The sequence below is a fragment of the Mytilus californianus genome, unplaced genomic scaffold, assembly GCF_021869535.1.
Source record: "Mytilus californianus isolate M0D057914Y unplaced genomic scaffold, xbMytCali1.0.p SCAF_22, whole genome shotgun sequence".
Classification (NCBI taxonomy): Eukaryota; Metazoa; Mollusca; class Bivalvia; order Mytilida; family Mytilidae; genus Mytilus; species Mytilus californianus.
Genome location: NW_026262671.1, coordinates 3,574,518 through 3,591,391, shown reverse-complemented (window position 1 = coordinate 3,591,391; position 16,874 = coordinate 3,574,518). Strand labels below are relative to the sequence as shown.

General features: G+C 31.8%; 1 protein-coding gene across 9 annotated transcripts in view; it reads left to right on the top strand.

The window, feature by feature from the left end:
* The window catches only part of LOC127732121 (baculoviral IAP repeat-containing protein 7-like), a 135,234-nt gene that overhangs the window by 26,017 nt on the left and 92,343 nt on the right, over nt 1-16,874 (top strand). Inside the window, exons 2-5 of one of the 9 annotated variants that reach the window (XM_052241183.1) lie at nt 1,793-3,339; nt 4,213-4,417; nt 4,779-4,898; nt 5,616-7,583. The exons of 1 other annotated variant lie outside the window; for it this stretch is intronic. In XM_052241183.1, the coding sequence (XP_052097143.1) occupies nt 1,807-3,339; nt 4,213-4,417; nt 4,779-4,898; nt 5,616-5,812 (2,055 nt within the window). In that variant the 5' untranslated portion in view covers nt 1,793-1,806 and the 3' untranslated portion in view covers nt 5,813-7,583. Of the gene's footprint in view, nt 1-1,792; nt 3,340-4,212; nt 4,418-4,778; nt 4,974-5,615; nt 7,584-16,874 lie in introns of those variants that run through there. 7 more of the 9 variants (XM_052241182.1, XM_052241187.1, XM_052241186.1 and 4 more) reach the window with 7 other exon arrangements.

The window sequence follows — 16,874 nt, the reverse complement described above, 5'->3', positions numbered from 1 at the left end:
TCTTAGTGACACTGTTGATATGAAAGTTCAGTTACACTTTGACGTATAACGCGCGTGTATTATTGTGTGGATTTCGAATTAGTTTGATTATATCTGAGGTTTTGCGCTTAAAGTTAATGAAAAAGGTGGGAAATTGATTTTGATATGGTTACAACAATGGACATTACTTTTTTGAACGAGCACAATTACGAAATAAAATTATATCATTTGCAAATCACAATTATAGTATTACGCATAATTTCTTATCAATTATAACTATAATTAATTGTACGCGTAATTTAACCCCTTCTCGTTTAGTTAGGAAACAATAACAAATTTGCAGTTAAATTTTACAACTATTACTGAACTTGAATTTAAATAATGTATCTTTAAATTCCTATTAAAACAATATTGAATTGATATTTTTCTTATGTAATTTACAGAAACTCGTCTTCGATCAGAAAAAATCCCAATAACTTAACAGATCTTGATTGAAATGATCTCTGTTCGTGTATTTAGTACCAACACTTTTTTTTTTATATATATATCTTTATTCTGTCAAACCTTTGCAATTACAATGGTATACAGACACAGCATGACATCAATAAATAGACATAAATACATGAATACTTCAAGTCTTTAAAGTTATTTTGGCAAAACATGTAAAAATCAAAACAAAAAAAATTATTTCATTATTCAAGAACCATCGAAAGCAATAATTTGTAGTTAGTTCTTCCGCTTCTAAAATAATTGAATAAACTTGGCAAAGTTCCAAGTCTTTCATCTATTTATACAAGTTACAGTTGTGCAACTTTTTTTTTATCAAAAATTTCTTGTATGGTTATTTCATTATCTTCAGACATAAGCCTTATTTTTAGTATTTTCGTTTTTTATAGTTGTGTAATTTTTGTTTATTAAAAATGTCTTTCATGACGTGTTATAACATTAAATATTTCAACATAGAATAAACGTTAATTATCTATTAGAAACAAATACCAAATATGGAAGTGTGGAAAGGTTTATATAATAGAAAATAGATTTGGGAAAAATGAATGTAGAAGAATAAGCAAACGAAAATAAGAAAAAAAATATATTAGAGAATAATGGCATTTTTTTTAAAAGAGAAAATGGCCTAGAAAATAAAACCTTACAAAAATTATTTAAGACCCTTTTCCTCGTTTAGACCTTCAACTATATATATGATTTTACACTATTTACTTCCACATCAATACTATTGCGCTGCACATTAAACTCGCTGCATATTAAACTCACACTGATATTTCTCCACATCAAATTAAATTAGACTAAAAAATGGTCATCTGGCTGCCTAATCATATATATATATATATAACTACTCTAAATATCAACACAACGATGTGAAATCTTCCGCAAATTTTTGTTCTTCCCTCACCGGGATATGAACTCATGCTATTGGGATATCGAGACAACAGCGCCTGCACTGTGTTAATCGCTCTAGACCACTCGGCCATGCACCTAGACTGTATTATAAATCCAATAAAAGGCATATATACTTAAACTGCAACCCCCTCATCCCCCGAAAAAAACATTAAAAGAAAAAGTCAATTAACTACAACAAAAACAAAAACGCCTCCCCCCCCCCCCCCGAAAAAAAAATTACAAAAAAAAAACCCTAAAAAAAAAAAACCACACACAATACAAAACAAAACAAAGAGAATCTGATTAGTTGTGGTTAATTATTCTTTCATATGAGTTCTATACAGGAACCATAGATCTCTTTATTTGATATAATACTATATTTCTCTACTTAAATTTTCATTTGTTTCTTTTTAAGAATTTCCTGCCATTATGTGTTGTACAGATACGTCAGATACTGTTACACAAATAAAAAACCAAAGCAGAGATATTGATTCAACAATGTGCCAACCAAGATTACTCCAAAGATCTTTAAGTGATACTGGACAAGGGCCTCTCATGGTTTCTCGTTCTGTACAAACTGACCCAACACCAGAAAGCACGTGCTTACATGAGACTGACGAAACGCAAAAAGTCACCAACGCGAATAAACGGTATGAAAATGTTTGCAACAACCTAAAAGAAATCAAGGAAGAAATTGAACAACTGATATTAGCAGCTGGACTCTCGGGCCCAGCACAACTACCAGAAGTGATAGATAGACTCAAAATATTTGTTGAAATAAAAGACAACTCAAAACAATTAAGACTGGCAATAGAAAGACTAGAAACAATGGTCGACAAAACAATGTCTTCGGATATGGACCACATTATAAATCACCAGGAGTTTACGGCAATACGCTATGGTACTGCTTTGAGGAATATCGATACTGCCAGTAAAGTTCAAACTGAAATAAGCTTACAAAAAACTAAAGAAAGCTACAACGTACTTGGTGATTTATTGCGACTGCGTATATTCCCACAGTCTAAATCACAATTTCGTCCACTCAGTTTAAGAAGTTATTTTGAGAGCTTTTCAAGTGGCACGACAGTATCCCACGGCGAGTCAATGTCAAATGAACTTCTAAGAGTGTCATCGTATAGCACTTTCCCACGAGAAATTAGTATAAATCTAATTAAAATGGCTAAAACAGGTTTTTACTACATTGACGGAAGGAAAACAAAGTGCTTTTCTTGTGGAGTTACATATGACAAATGGAAAACTGGTGACGATCCTGTCGTTATACACCGCATGCTGTCACCATCATGTGCACTCGTAGCCGAACCAAGACTCTCATCGTCTGCAAATCAAGAAGAACGGACAACTGTTGTTTCGAATAATACCGATTCTACTGTTGATACAAGATATGTCACAAGTCTAGAAAGGAATCAGTCAGAAATTGCAGCGGCAACTGAACCAAGTTTACAAATAAGTTTATCTACAAATGGTGCCAGCAACAATTTGCAGGAACGACAGGCAAATCAACTATATTCATCAACTAGCAGAGACAGAACTAGCTCTGCAACAGGGAACGAGAATAGTCAAGAAACACAGACGTCCAATGAAAACCATAATGCTACTGGTACCAGTTCATGCCAGCATAACACCGAATTCGAATCACTTGGAATACACCTTGAAAAACCTAAGTATCCAAACTATGCCTGCTTGACTGTTAGGATAAGTTCTTTTGAAGGCTGGCCATCATATTTAGACCAATCACCACGTCAGATGGCTATGGCTGGTTTTCTGTTTGCCGGTTACCATGATTATACAAGATGCTTTTTCTGTGGTGGCGGACTGCGAAACTGGGAAGCAGGTGACGATCCATGGGTTGAACATGCCAGATGGTTTCCAAAATGTACTTTTCTGAAACAAAACAAAGGAGAAAAATTCATCAACGCCGTTCAGAAAAGACAAGCAAAAATAGTTAGTACAATGTTTAACAAAATTCAATTAACCAGAATGCCCATCGCCAAATGAAGTAGAATAAATGCTACTTAATTATCATATAATGCATGTTATATACACTACATGTCCTATTAAAGCAAAAAATATGAAAAACGATAATAATGATATCAATGATAAATATTATACGATAACAATGATACCGAAACTTGACCAACATAAAAGATGATTTCATTGAAAAACGAACTTTCTTATCCGTTTACATGCAAAACAAATAATACAGTATTCAGAAGAAAATAACATCCCTCCAACCCAAACAACTCCTTGGGCTATTCCTCTCCCTTGCAACATACGGGTATCAAAGGTACCTTTTTTGTCAATATATGTCAGAGCCAAACAGATAAAGGACAGGGAACCAGTCTATCCAACTCCCAAAAGACCTTAAACAACCAAAAACCCGAACCTGAATTATTTTTTTGTAATCAATAAATTCTTATTGAGTGAAAAATGCGAACCGATATGTGGTAGATAGATGTATATGAACCTATGGTGTTTTTGTTGGACCGATAACATGGTTGATTGCTGTTCTTCGGAGTAGCACGATGTAACAGTTCGATTGATTTGAAAAGAACACAAACGATCATTATACAAGTTTAATCCACCATTTTCTACATAAGAAAATGCCTGTACCAAGTCCGGAATAGTTGTTATCCATTCGTTTGATGTGTTTAAGCTTTTGATTTTGTCATTTGCTTAGGAACTTTTCGTTTAGAATTTTCCTCGGAGTTCGGTATTTTTGTTCTTTTAACTTTTGCATACAAGATTTATCTTCATCTTTGAGATCTCACTTTTCATTCATTGGCATTTTAAAAAATGGACCTTTTTCTGTTTTAGGACCGAGAAACCAATGCAACAAATGAAAATACACAAGAGACAGCACCGAGAGCTGAAACTTCTAACTCGGCTGTTAATAACAGTACTACTAGTACAGCACAGAGTGACATATTACAAACTGTTGCTGCTAGAAGTGTCATTGAAATGGGATATACCGATCAACAGGTTTTAAATGCTTTTCAGCATCTAACAATTTCCGGAAAAGGTATGAAGTTTTGTCATTCTATTACACGTGTAAACATGATACAAATGATATATTAGCAGATAAAAGTAATTATTTAAGACAATTTGTGTTTTCTGTTTAATTATATTTAATTCTTCTTTGACTTAAATAAAAACCAAATATATATAACAAATGACATTAAAACGTCCTTTTAGAAAGACCATAATCCGATATGCCACTGACAGAAATTGCTGCAGGTCAGTTATATAAATCAACCTTTGGTATCAAACCAAACGAAAACATAGGATTAGTGCAGATTATCTTGCATTGATTCTAGGATTAAAAATATCAAATTGCAAACACAAAGTATGCACTATCATGTTATATTTCATAATCATTTCAGATATGTACAGCATATCAGCAACAGACGTAATGCACATTTTACTAGATGGTGTTCCTCATCTTCAACAACAAGGAGCCACAGCAGACGTTACTCCACATGCCAATAACACAAACAGTGCAGGTAACCATAAATCAGATAGAACTGAGTGCAGTGGCATAAATAACCCAGTAAATGAACACAATTTACTGTTTGACGGTATGCTATTTCTATCTATTTTCTTAAATTTTGCAAACAATTAAATCGCTTAAGCAAGGATGTATAAACTATGACAGATATTTCAGTGAGCATGGCGAATATTTAAGTAAATATACCTTTCAACACGTAAGCTCGAAACTATGAAATAATAAGTCCAATATACTCTATGTATTAGTATGGAATGATACATTCCAAATGATCTTAAACATTTCAGCATTCAGCTTTTAAATCAGCTTTTTATGCTGTAGTTGTAAATAAAGGCAACAGTAGTATACCGGTGTTCAAAAGTCATAAATCGATTAAGAGAAAACATATCTGGGTTACAAACTAAAACTATGACAATGTTAAAAAATATCGCTGAAATGACAACACTACGTGACAGAAATACAGCTCAAACACAATCAAGAACATTCATCACAGAGAAACGCACACACAAATAATATAATAGTCGACACAACATGCGAACTGCAGAAAAAAATAGAAACATATTTCATCAACGACAAACACCACAGGATATAAAAAACCCTTATTTTTTTATCACATATATTTATTAACACATATTATTTATAAGAATTATCGGAATATAACGCTACAATAATCTTTTGCTCTAAGGTAAATATTAAATGTATTTTCATATTGCAGATACAGAAAATCTTTTAGAAGAAAACAGACAATTGAGGGACCAGCGACTCTGTAAAGTGTGTTTAGATCTAGAGGCATCCATTGCCTTTCTGCCCTGCGGACATATTGTGTGTTGTATTGACTGTGCTCCTGCCATGAGAAAATGTCCCGTATGTAGGACGTACGTAAAAGGAACTGTAAAAACTTATCTTGCATAAGTTATATTTCTCTGGATCCACCAATCAAATGATTAAGATGACCTACTGACCTGTGGACATATTGTTTGCTGTATTGACTGCGGTCCTGCAATGAGAAAATATCCGGTATGTCAAAGGAGCTGTAAAAACTCACCTCGCATAAGTTATATTCTTATGGATCCATATATAAAATTCATGTGCCAAAATCAAAAGTAAAATGATTTACTCTTCTTGTTATCAAAAGTCCATTACTAAGATCTAGTAATGGACTACTGTTGTTATTTATCTTTTGTGTTTGTCTATTGTATTATTGTAAATGAATTGTATACATGTATTTATTGTAATGTTGTTCTTCTGTATCTATATCATATATCTATGTACCCCTGTTGCGAATTTAAGACGACTGCGAGTTTTTCGAATAAAGTTAACAAAGTTTACAGACTAAGTTTTTTTTAAATCAATGAATTTATTTTGTTATCATTTTTCACATATAACACCTCTGTTATTAGATGTTATACTTTTATTTACACGTCACAGAAACTGACCATATGATATTGTATAACCATTACCAGAAAGGAACACATATCAATTGATATTATTCGAACATTGTATGTTTTTTGTATTGTGAATAGATGAATGGCTGCATGAGCATCAAATGTATTTATATATGTTAACTTGACGAATCAAGAGATTTAATTTCATGTCAGAAATCTTACTGAATACTCATTTAATAAGCCACTGGACGTTAAACAGACATCCATCCAACCATCATGCCACAAATGGAGCACCTTGATATATATTGGTGGCGTATTTAATGAGGAATAATTTTCAAAAGCTTTAAATGCTTTGATAAGAAAAAGGCACTTAAATGCTTAAACATAAAAAAATAACCTAAAAGATATATCAGTGTATATCTATCATATTAGTCAATTTTAGAGGAAAACATTTGTTAGCGATCAAATTTCATCAATTTGGGAAGTTAGATATAGATTTAGTTTGTTTTCGATCTATGAGTTTGACTGTCCCTCTGGTATCTTTCGTCCCTCTTTTATATATGTAATTATCAAATGACTAACGCATTTACACTGTGAAAGTAGTCATACGTTTATGATACATATAACATTTACATCTTTAAAGTGAGGATGAGATAAATACATGTAAAATAAATTTCAATCATTCCGGAAGTAACATGATTTCAAACTGATTAGTAATAAAACTGTTTCCTCATCGGCTATGACGCTATATTATCAGTGTTACTCTTTAATGTTCCAAATTTAGTCAAAGTCTTTCAGAATTTTATTTTAATTTATTCATTTTTTGTTGAATGCGTACCCTGTTATCTTGATTACCATAATTAGGTTTTTAAAATTTATTATTGTTAATTTTAAGGTTGACTTTTTATGTACATTGCTAGGGCATATTTATGATATATGAAAATGTAGTTGTGTCAAACTGTTGTTACGTTTGTTGGTTAAATCTCAGGTAAGAAACACTATACTAATTTTTGTTTATTCATAACTTGTGATTCACTTTATACATGGTCACCTGACAAAACTGCACGAGAAAACTGCACGTGCTGATTTTTTTAATGATTTTTTTGTTGACCATTGTTTTATAATAATAGTAATTTCTTTCAGTATTTTTTATTGTTTATATTCTAATATCCAATTGCAAATATTTGTTAATGTTACTGTTTTTTTATTGCTGTTATTGTAGTTGCATATATTTGCAACTGTGTTCACCAAATATCATTACTCCATTGTTAATGAAACATTAAAAAAATATTATTCAATTTTCAATTATTTTAACGATAACGATTGACTAAGATAATTATGAACAATCATGGATTTCTGCCGTCCGGTGGAACATGTTAAACCATTGATATTTGGCTGTTCGGAATGTTTAATTTCGCAGTCACGTCCAGTCAGAATTGGTACGTTTAATTCGATACTTCATGAATGGAGAAGGCCAAGTACTCTGTATATTAGAGAACTGTTGCAATAACTCTTACGGCCTCGGTAAGTTGCCTTATGTAAGGTCAAACTTCTTCCCCTTTCCTTAATACCTCATTTTTGGTTAGGTCAAAATGTTCAGCGCTTCATCAGATCGACCTACCATGAACATCTTACAGTTATCCTATTGAATTAATTGATAAATCATTTTTGTCCTGAATATGCATAAAAACGTTGCAAATGGATTACTACCTATGTCCAATTTAGTTTCATTTTCATGTGGGCGTTTTTGCAGAACAGACGTATTGTATTAATATTTATTAGTTTAATGAATGTGCATGAAACATTGCTACTGGAAATTGATCAAACAACAATCAAACAATTATGTTTGGTTGTTGTTCTAAAATCTGGTCACCTTATAAAGCTGTAGACTTTTGATACGTCTTGAAGTAACCTTATAAAGACATTGACTTTGGTTACCTCTGGTCATCTTACACAGACATTGGCTTTGGTTACCTATGGTCACCCTACACAGATAATGGCGTTGGTTACCTCTGGTCATCCTTCACATACTAGTATATTGATTTTAATATGGAGTTAAATGGTTGCTCCCTTATTATCGTTTATAGAATTGTTATTATCATTACATGAGTTATATACATGTAGTTTATAGATTTGTCGTAAGTACATAGAACATAGTTCAAGATTTTTTATATTCTTTAATGCACAAATGCACATAGCTGATATATTTATTAATATCGTTAGTACATTAATAAAAAGTTAATATATTTCTTAAAATCGTTAGTGCACTAGTACACAGTTGATATATTTTTCTTAGTTGATAGATTTGTTATTTATTTCGTTAGTACATATGTGATATGGTTGTTTGTTATTTTTCCTTTATTTAATACTACATGTTACTTCAAATAAACCATGAGTTGTGCTATTGAACTATCTGTGATATCTGTTCATACTTTATTTTCTTTTATTAAAAGCATATTCATTTTTCTATACATGTACGTGTTTTTATTATAATGTCCGAATGTAAATTGTTTATCACAGTTTCTTTAAGCAAAAGTCATAGATTTGCACCACTCTCTTAAATAGAATAATAACATCCTGGCTTCAAAGGGGGTGATTGTTAAACCTCTGTCCACCTGTTCATCGTCTGTCTATCAACCAGTCAATGTGTGCCCATCTGATAGTGTTAATCCATTTCCAGACGTTCGTCCGTCACATTTCTGCCGTATTTGTTTAGTAACCATATATTTTATACGACTGCAAAATTTTGCGCTGTATAGTGGTATGACGTTGTCGTAGTCGTTGTCCGAAGACATTTTGCTTCCAGATAATATCTTGAGTATAAATATACGGATTTCTATGAAATTGTAACACAAGGTTCCATATAAATACGAGAGTTTGAGATAGATTGTTTTTGGATTATGGCTCTAACCGTTTATTTAAAAAAAAAAAAACTTACTTTTATAATACAGTGTACACATTACTTATTTTTTTACCAATTTCAATGGGGTTTAATTAAAAGTCCTTTAATATTGGGGTTTTTCAATATCATAAGTCTAGCTGTGCATTTAAATTTTGGATTATTAGTCTTATTTCTAGGTTGGTCCACATTGAGGTACAAAGGGTGCAGATTTAATCTTTTTTATGATTTCATCAAAAAATATATTCGTGGCATTTTTGATATGCTGAATCTAACCGCGTATTTTGATTTTGAGCCCGGTTTTCAAATTGGTCCACATTAAATTCCAAAAGTTCCAAAATTATACTTTGCTTGATTTTATCATAATAGGGAAATGCTCAATTTTAAACTAACTTCTTTGTACTTAGACGAAATTCATTCTGTGTCGGAAACCTATGCTGTGTCAAGTGTTTAATCACAATCCAAATCCAGAGCGGTATCAAACTTGAATGTGGTGTCTATACATGCCCCAATTGTTCAGGCTTCAAACTCTGCGGTTGTATGAAGCTACGCTCTGCGGAGCATTTTATCTATATTTGATACCAAGCTTGATATTAGTATAACCGATGCTATGTGACAATTTTATATGTTCAGACCTGGAACTTATTTACTTCATGTTTACAGTATACATGTATGTTTTCCGTACTGATACACCCTAAAGTGTTGCATGGGGTTTAATTATATGGTCATTCCTTGATATTCTCCCGTCAGATCAGAGTAGGATCGTTAAATCCAAAGTCTCGTGTAGATAGAGTGCCATGGTCTTTGCAAATTAATTGACCTTTTAAGGGTCCGTGGTTGGCCTGTTGCAAACCTTAATTTCGGTCCCTTTCCACATATACTTTCCTTTTAGTGGCATTCGGAATTCTTCCCTGCCTTTACCCCAGTCGAACCCTATTTCTGGACCTTCTTATTGTTTTATTGTGAATTTGTTCTCTTCCTGGGCATGCATAAAAAGTTAAACAAACAACAACCGATCAATCAATCATATTGATACGTTTATAAGAAATTCGCCACATGTTGGTCAGCAACTACAAATCAAAGCTTACTGATATTTAGTGTCAAGCTTTTTATTGAAAACCGTCAATTAACTTCCTCCAATTTTGCAGCGTATTTTCTTATGTCTTTTTTTTATTGTTGTCTGTGTGCAAAATAATTTTGGCACCATTGTTTGCAGCAATACAAATCATAATACATTTGTTCGGACAACAAAGACGGATCATCTAAACATTCAGACTTTCAGTTTTTTCATATATACTAAATTTATATTTTTTACTGCAATATAATATGTGACCTGCTACCATTATGGATTTTCCGTATGTGCAATCTCCAATCCTAGCATACCCGAATTTTTCTCCAAGATATTTCTCATGTCTGCACCATATCTGATATAACCATCATTATTAAGGTGTTCCTGATATTAGCTTGCATTTGATCTATCGTTTCAGCACAATATGATTTAACTTCTTAAAAATCATAGCATTTACACCTTTGAAATTGAAACTGAAAGGACCATAATGTAATTCTTATGTTCAATGCACAAATAACTTTACTTATACAAAAATAAAGAGATGTGGAAAGGTTGCCAATAAGAGAATCATTCATCATCTAACTTTGTATGGTTTCAGAGGAGCTGCGGCTTAATGAAATCGGTCTCTTCCTTTAGAAGTATAGATATATAACTGAAGATCTACATGTATGTAGTTGTATGAATAGGGTCTGTATGGAATTTAAAGAACAGCGGATAATGAGCCAAATCTACGTAAAATTGGATGAAAAAATAAAGAATAGAGAAAAAATAAACCTTCAAAAAAGAATAGATGTTAATGGGGAGCTAACTTATAAAGAATAGAGAATGATGAGAAAACAATATATAATATAGAAAAATTACCTTTAACATTAAAGAATATAGAAATGAAAGACCCCCATCTACACCCTCGAGAACTTGTGAATTTGATATTCATCCAGCTTTTTAAATATCTTTAAATATCTTTATGTTTCATTGAACTGATTCACTTCGTTTCTTTTTCCTTTAATAAATATTTGTAGGCGTTTGACAATCATTTACACTCATTAAGATCTATGTGGAAATCACGTCCATCATTTTTAATGTGTTCATCATCACCTCAGACGGTACAATTTAAGTACATTTGAAATGATGAATCAGTCACAAATATAATTAAATGAGCGAGTATTTAATTATGAATTAAACCCTTGAATGATTTTTTTTCTGTGATAAACTTTACTGTAATATAAAGAAGCAAACACTATTGATTACATATCAAGTTTGCATGTTACTTTTTTCTAGAATATTTTTCAGTAGGTATTTCCGGCAGGCAGAATGATACTTTACCAGAGTTGTCTACCCTTCAAAAGTGTCGATATTTTCAATAACAAAAAACACTAGTCGGGTCAATCGTATTTCTCTGTGGATCGTTGGCAGTGCTATAAATGAATATGCACATTTTCTTGGCTAAAACGTGATGTTAATAGTATTAGTTAAAAGCACATGAAGATATTTTATATATTTTAAGATAAGTTGATACAAATCAATATCAGTGTTAATATATGTTATTTTATGAAAATGCCGCTTATGATCTCCAGGTTTATCGACATAGTGAAACAGTCTATGGTGACAAAAACAAACTGTTATTATTATTGCAAACCGATAGAGTGGACTGTACAACGAAATTATATCGCACTTCGCACTTCTTGCAATATCATGCACCTTATAATTGGTATTTGACAAAGTTTGTATAATACTTGATGTCTACAAATTTTTATTTAATATGAATAAGAGATAATCAATATTGATGATATAAAAAATAAAATTTAGAAATCCCCCCTTGTCCCATGATATTGTCATTAATTGTAGTCTTTTTGCTTCGCATCACGGTACGAAGCTATCAGTTTTAGCCGATATACACGCCATGCTGAAATAATTACTTATCACACATAGATTCTGATTGGTTGCTTTATGATGCAGATAAAGAATTACATACTTTTCTCGTCTCAGGATAAGTCATCAAATGCCGGAAAAATATCTATGTGTATTTCAGTTCCGATCAACTGCCAAAAATTCATGTTCGTTTTATTATGCATATATTGCACACTGAAATTCAATATTAAAATATCAATTATTAATACGTGTTTATTTGCATTGTTACTCTGCAATATGCACGATTTGTTTTGTTTGCTAAACAATGTTCCTATACAATGTTTACAAATATGCATTATCTGTATTTTATGACTTCTGCCAATCTAGGCACACCTCCAGAGAGGCACACCTCCAGAGTCGTGTCTATTTGTAAATGTTTTAATTTTCAACAAGTAAAGTGAACAAAAGTTTAAAAACATGGGTGTATAACGCACACTCTTAAAGTAGAACAACATCATTTTCACTGAAACTAAATACTTATTGCTGTTTCTTATTTATTTTAACTGTTGTAAATATCTTTTGGTTGTACAAGTCTTTGTTTACTCCTTGGTTTTGATTGTTATTGTCTTCATCACTCGAAATCATGTTACTCTTAATCAACATACCTAAACATTCATATATATCTAAATAAATTATATACAGAACTAGCAATCAAAATCGAAAGAACTAGAAAACCACACTCCACAAAAACACATTGACAACTAAACACTGAACAGCCAGTTTAAAATTTCAGAAAAGTTCATCTTAATATATATACAAAAATTGTCCAAGACATTTTATATCAATCAATATCTAAAAATACCACATTTCCAATACTAAACCAACAACCACATGCACACATATTACCTTAAATTAGGATAGAGCGAAGCAGTCAACAGCTTTTTAGAAAGCTCAAACTTGTAGATCAAAATGTTCGCAAAATTTACGGGAATATTTGTTGATGTGATTGATACAGAAAGGCACTATTGACCTTCTTGTAAATTCGTTTGGAATTTTATTAATACAATATTGTGTTTGTGTTTTTTATTGTGTTTAATCCAACGTTTGAATTCATTAGATTTTCGGGAGGTGTATAGACGTTCCTTACAATGTGTCGTTTAATGAAATTTTGTCCCCTTTATCTTACAGTTTATATACCATACTGCGGTTTGGTTCAAGTTACAATATGAATGAAGCTACGGGTCAATGGTAAAACGAAAACAAAAAAATCTATCCAGTTCACTGATGAACAAATAGTATTATTTGAAGATGATCAGTAGCAAGTTTGTATTTTTTTGGCATTGCACGGGAATACCTGTGAATAGCCACGTTATTGTTTTTAATTTTCTTAATAAACCTGGCTACAGAGGCATTACCTTTTCCGATACAATTGTGAAAACTGCTGAGTTGACAAGACGAAATTCGATTGACGACAGTTGACTTTAAGTCAGGAAGGTTAAGCACGTTGATATTCGTGGTAAATAATGCACGGATATAAATTAAAAGATGTATAACAACAGTTGCATATTAATCTAAACAAAGGAGACGTTTTTTGCACATTAATGGAAAATAAAACATAATCTCTTCATCCCAGACTGGTCAGTACATATAAAAATTCATTATATGTTCTTAATAAATAACTGGCTTCCTTTACATGGTGCCTGGCTTTATAACGTACCTACTATTTGTGATCAAACATATTTTCCGCTTAATAACATTGGTGTTTTTTTTCTCCAATTATTGGGTTTTAAGTATTCATGAGGAAGGTAGATCCAAACAGGGGGCACATCATATACTAATGAAAGTGTTATTTTCATTTGCTTGAATAGAATTTAATCAAACAGAACACCGCTGAAATCATACCAACAGTGGACTTACAAAAACTCCAGACTAAGTAGACAAATCACTAAAGGTATGAGGACTATTATTTTATTTGAATATAGCTGAATGATACATTGAAAAAGGACAATTACTTTTGACGAAGTACAAAATCCTGAAATCATAGGAAGAAAGACATAATTGATCTCAGGAACAGTTTCGATATGACTATACTAAAACTAATAGAGTATAATATAGTATAATATAAAACTTATAATAAAATCAATAAAGGAACATTGATGTATTCATTACAAGGGGACATCTACAACTTAAAAGTCGAGAACATAATATGTTTATTTTTGTACAAAATAAGCTGATCTTCGAGAATTAGGATTTGACACTCTGAAATTAAATGTAAACAAAACACTAGCTTGTATTTAATCTTAACAATATGAAGCTTTTTGTCTCTGATGAGTTTTTGCAGGATTTCGGTTATGGTTACATTGACCGTCGGACATCTCTAGTACAAAAAAAAATCCATTCAAATATGATAAAGGTAATGCTACGTCATCACATAGATTAACAATTAAGGGAAGTTGTTTACAAAGGAAATAAAGGCAACAGTAGTATACCACTGTTCAAAAGTCATAAATCGATTGAGAGAAAACAAATCCAGATGACAAACAAAAACCGAGGGAAACACATCAACTGTAAGAGGAAAACAACGGAACATCAGAAACATTGAAGTGCAGTTAAAACAAACGTCACCATACATAGAAACGAACTTTTTGATAAAGACTGCCATATAACTGACTTGGTACAGGACATTTTAAGACGAAATGGTGGGTTGACCTGTTTTTATGGCTAGCCAAACCTCCCGCGTATATGGCAATGTAACAAGAAGCAAAACTTTTTAATTGTATTTAAAAAAATACGTATATGAACTGAACAGTAAAGGAGTTAAGCAATTCTTCTGCCTCTACATAAAATATAAAAATAGGGTATTTTTCTGCAACAATTTCAAAATATTAAAATACGCATGCTTAAAGAAGCAGGCATGTCGTCTCGTTATCTGCAAGCCAGAGCCAATTGAATTATGCGAGAATGTATACTCATTTCAAAAACAATTACCGAACATAATTTAATTACATTTAAAAACACAATTTACATAGTTTTATACATTGTATAGATACCTGTCTATTGTTAAAGAATGGAGGTTGCTTTGTAAAGGATTGGCATGTTCTGTTTGTCTATGAAACTACTTTTATTTCTTTACTGCAGAGAAATACACACATAAATCATACGAGGGAAATACAAAATGTAAAAGCCTAATATAAAAATAAAAAAATAAAGCATTTATGTAGATAAACTGGAGGTAAAGATTTGTAATGATTTAATTGCGAAACAAAGGAATTCATTCAGATTAGATACTAATAATGAAAAGATCTTAATATCAAAACCATTTACCAATATTCCATAAAATAAAATAAAAATAATGCACAGATGCTTACATTATTAATAATTGTTTGGAAGTTTGCTAAAACATGTGAAATATATCAAATGTACAAATATCACTAATCTTTTTTTTAGGTAAATGCTCTTGAAAGATATAGTTTTTTTGTGGCGGATGGTATACCAACACAATTTGTAAGACTATTGGAATGTTAAATCGAACGTGTACATCATTTCCCTAAACTACAGATTTAAATCACAATTCAAACTAAACGAAATTAAACAAAAGTATCTTATGAAGTGTATACATATATACATGATTGACATTTATTAACTATAAATAATATTCGTATTAGCAATTCAGATGATATATTTAGTAATCATATACTTATAAACGTCACAGGTCCATAAAGTTGGAAAGTACCACTTTCAAAATACGAATTTAAGAATAAACAAAATAAAAGGGTGTCAATTTCAACATAAAAACAGTACTTTTGTGAACGCGTTTTCAATTACACAACCATAAAACAGATACAAATTTGTAACGGTTCCGCGAAACCCAGTGTCTCGTCTACTTTTACTAATAGTCGCAGGCTCAACAAAAATGGGGAAAAAATTATTAAAATGTTTTCTCTTGATACCATCTTTTGATTGTAAGAAGCTTCTGTCCAAGTTTGGTAGAAATCCAGGATGGTTTATGAATCTAATAAATGTTTTAAAAACTTTAACTGCCGACTGTATGTAATGTTAACTGGAAGAAAAACTAAGTCCATTTATAAGTAATATACGGAAAAACAGAAAAATACATTTTTACAAAATTTCCTTCTAAATACTAGCATTTGCTCATAAACATGCAAGCTTCTGTACAAGTTTGGTAGAAATCCAGGATATTTCAAGAAAGTTATTAAAATGTCAAAAACTTTAACCACAGAGTAAATATTTGTGGACGCCGCCGCCGCCGCCGTCGCCGCCACCGCCACCGACGACGACGACGGAATGTAGGATTGCTATGTCTCGCTTTTGCGAAAAAGTCGCAGGCTCGACAAAAATAGATTGATAATATATAGATTTAGTTTCTTTTTTCAAATAAACGAATAGGAGATCACGCAGAAAATATGTTATATATTCCTATGAATTTCACATATTGTCCAATTGAACAAATTTAATTCGAAATGTTTATAGATACAAGCCAATTTCTGAATCATATGTAATCGGTTTCGTCCATATCATCAATACACATCATTGCAACACTTTTTGCTACATCTTCACTAATTTTCTTCTTCCGTTCTTCTGCTACTGCTGGCATTTTTTATTCTTAAAGTTGTATCTTCTCAAACTGTTCACGAACGTGGTTCAAAGCCATTTCTCCACGTTCTGCGACTAAGTCACGCATTTTTTTCTCATTTATTCCAATTCTTGTTTCTTATTTTCGATTTTGTACATCACGCTGTCAGTAACTTGTTG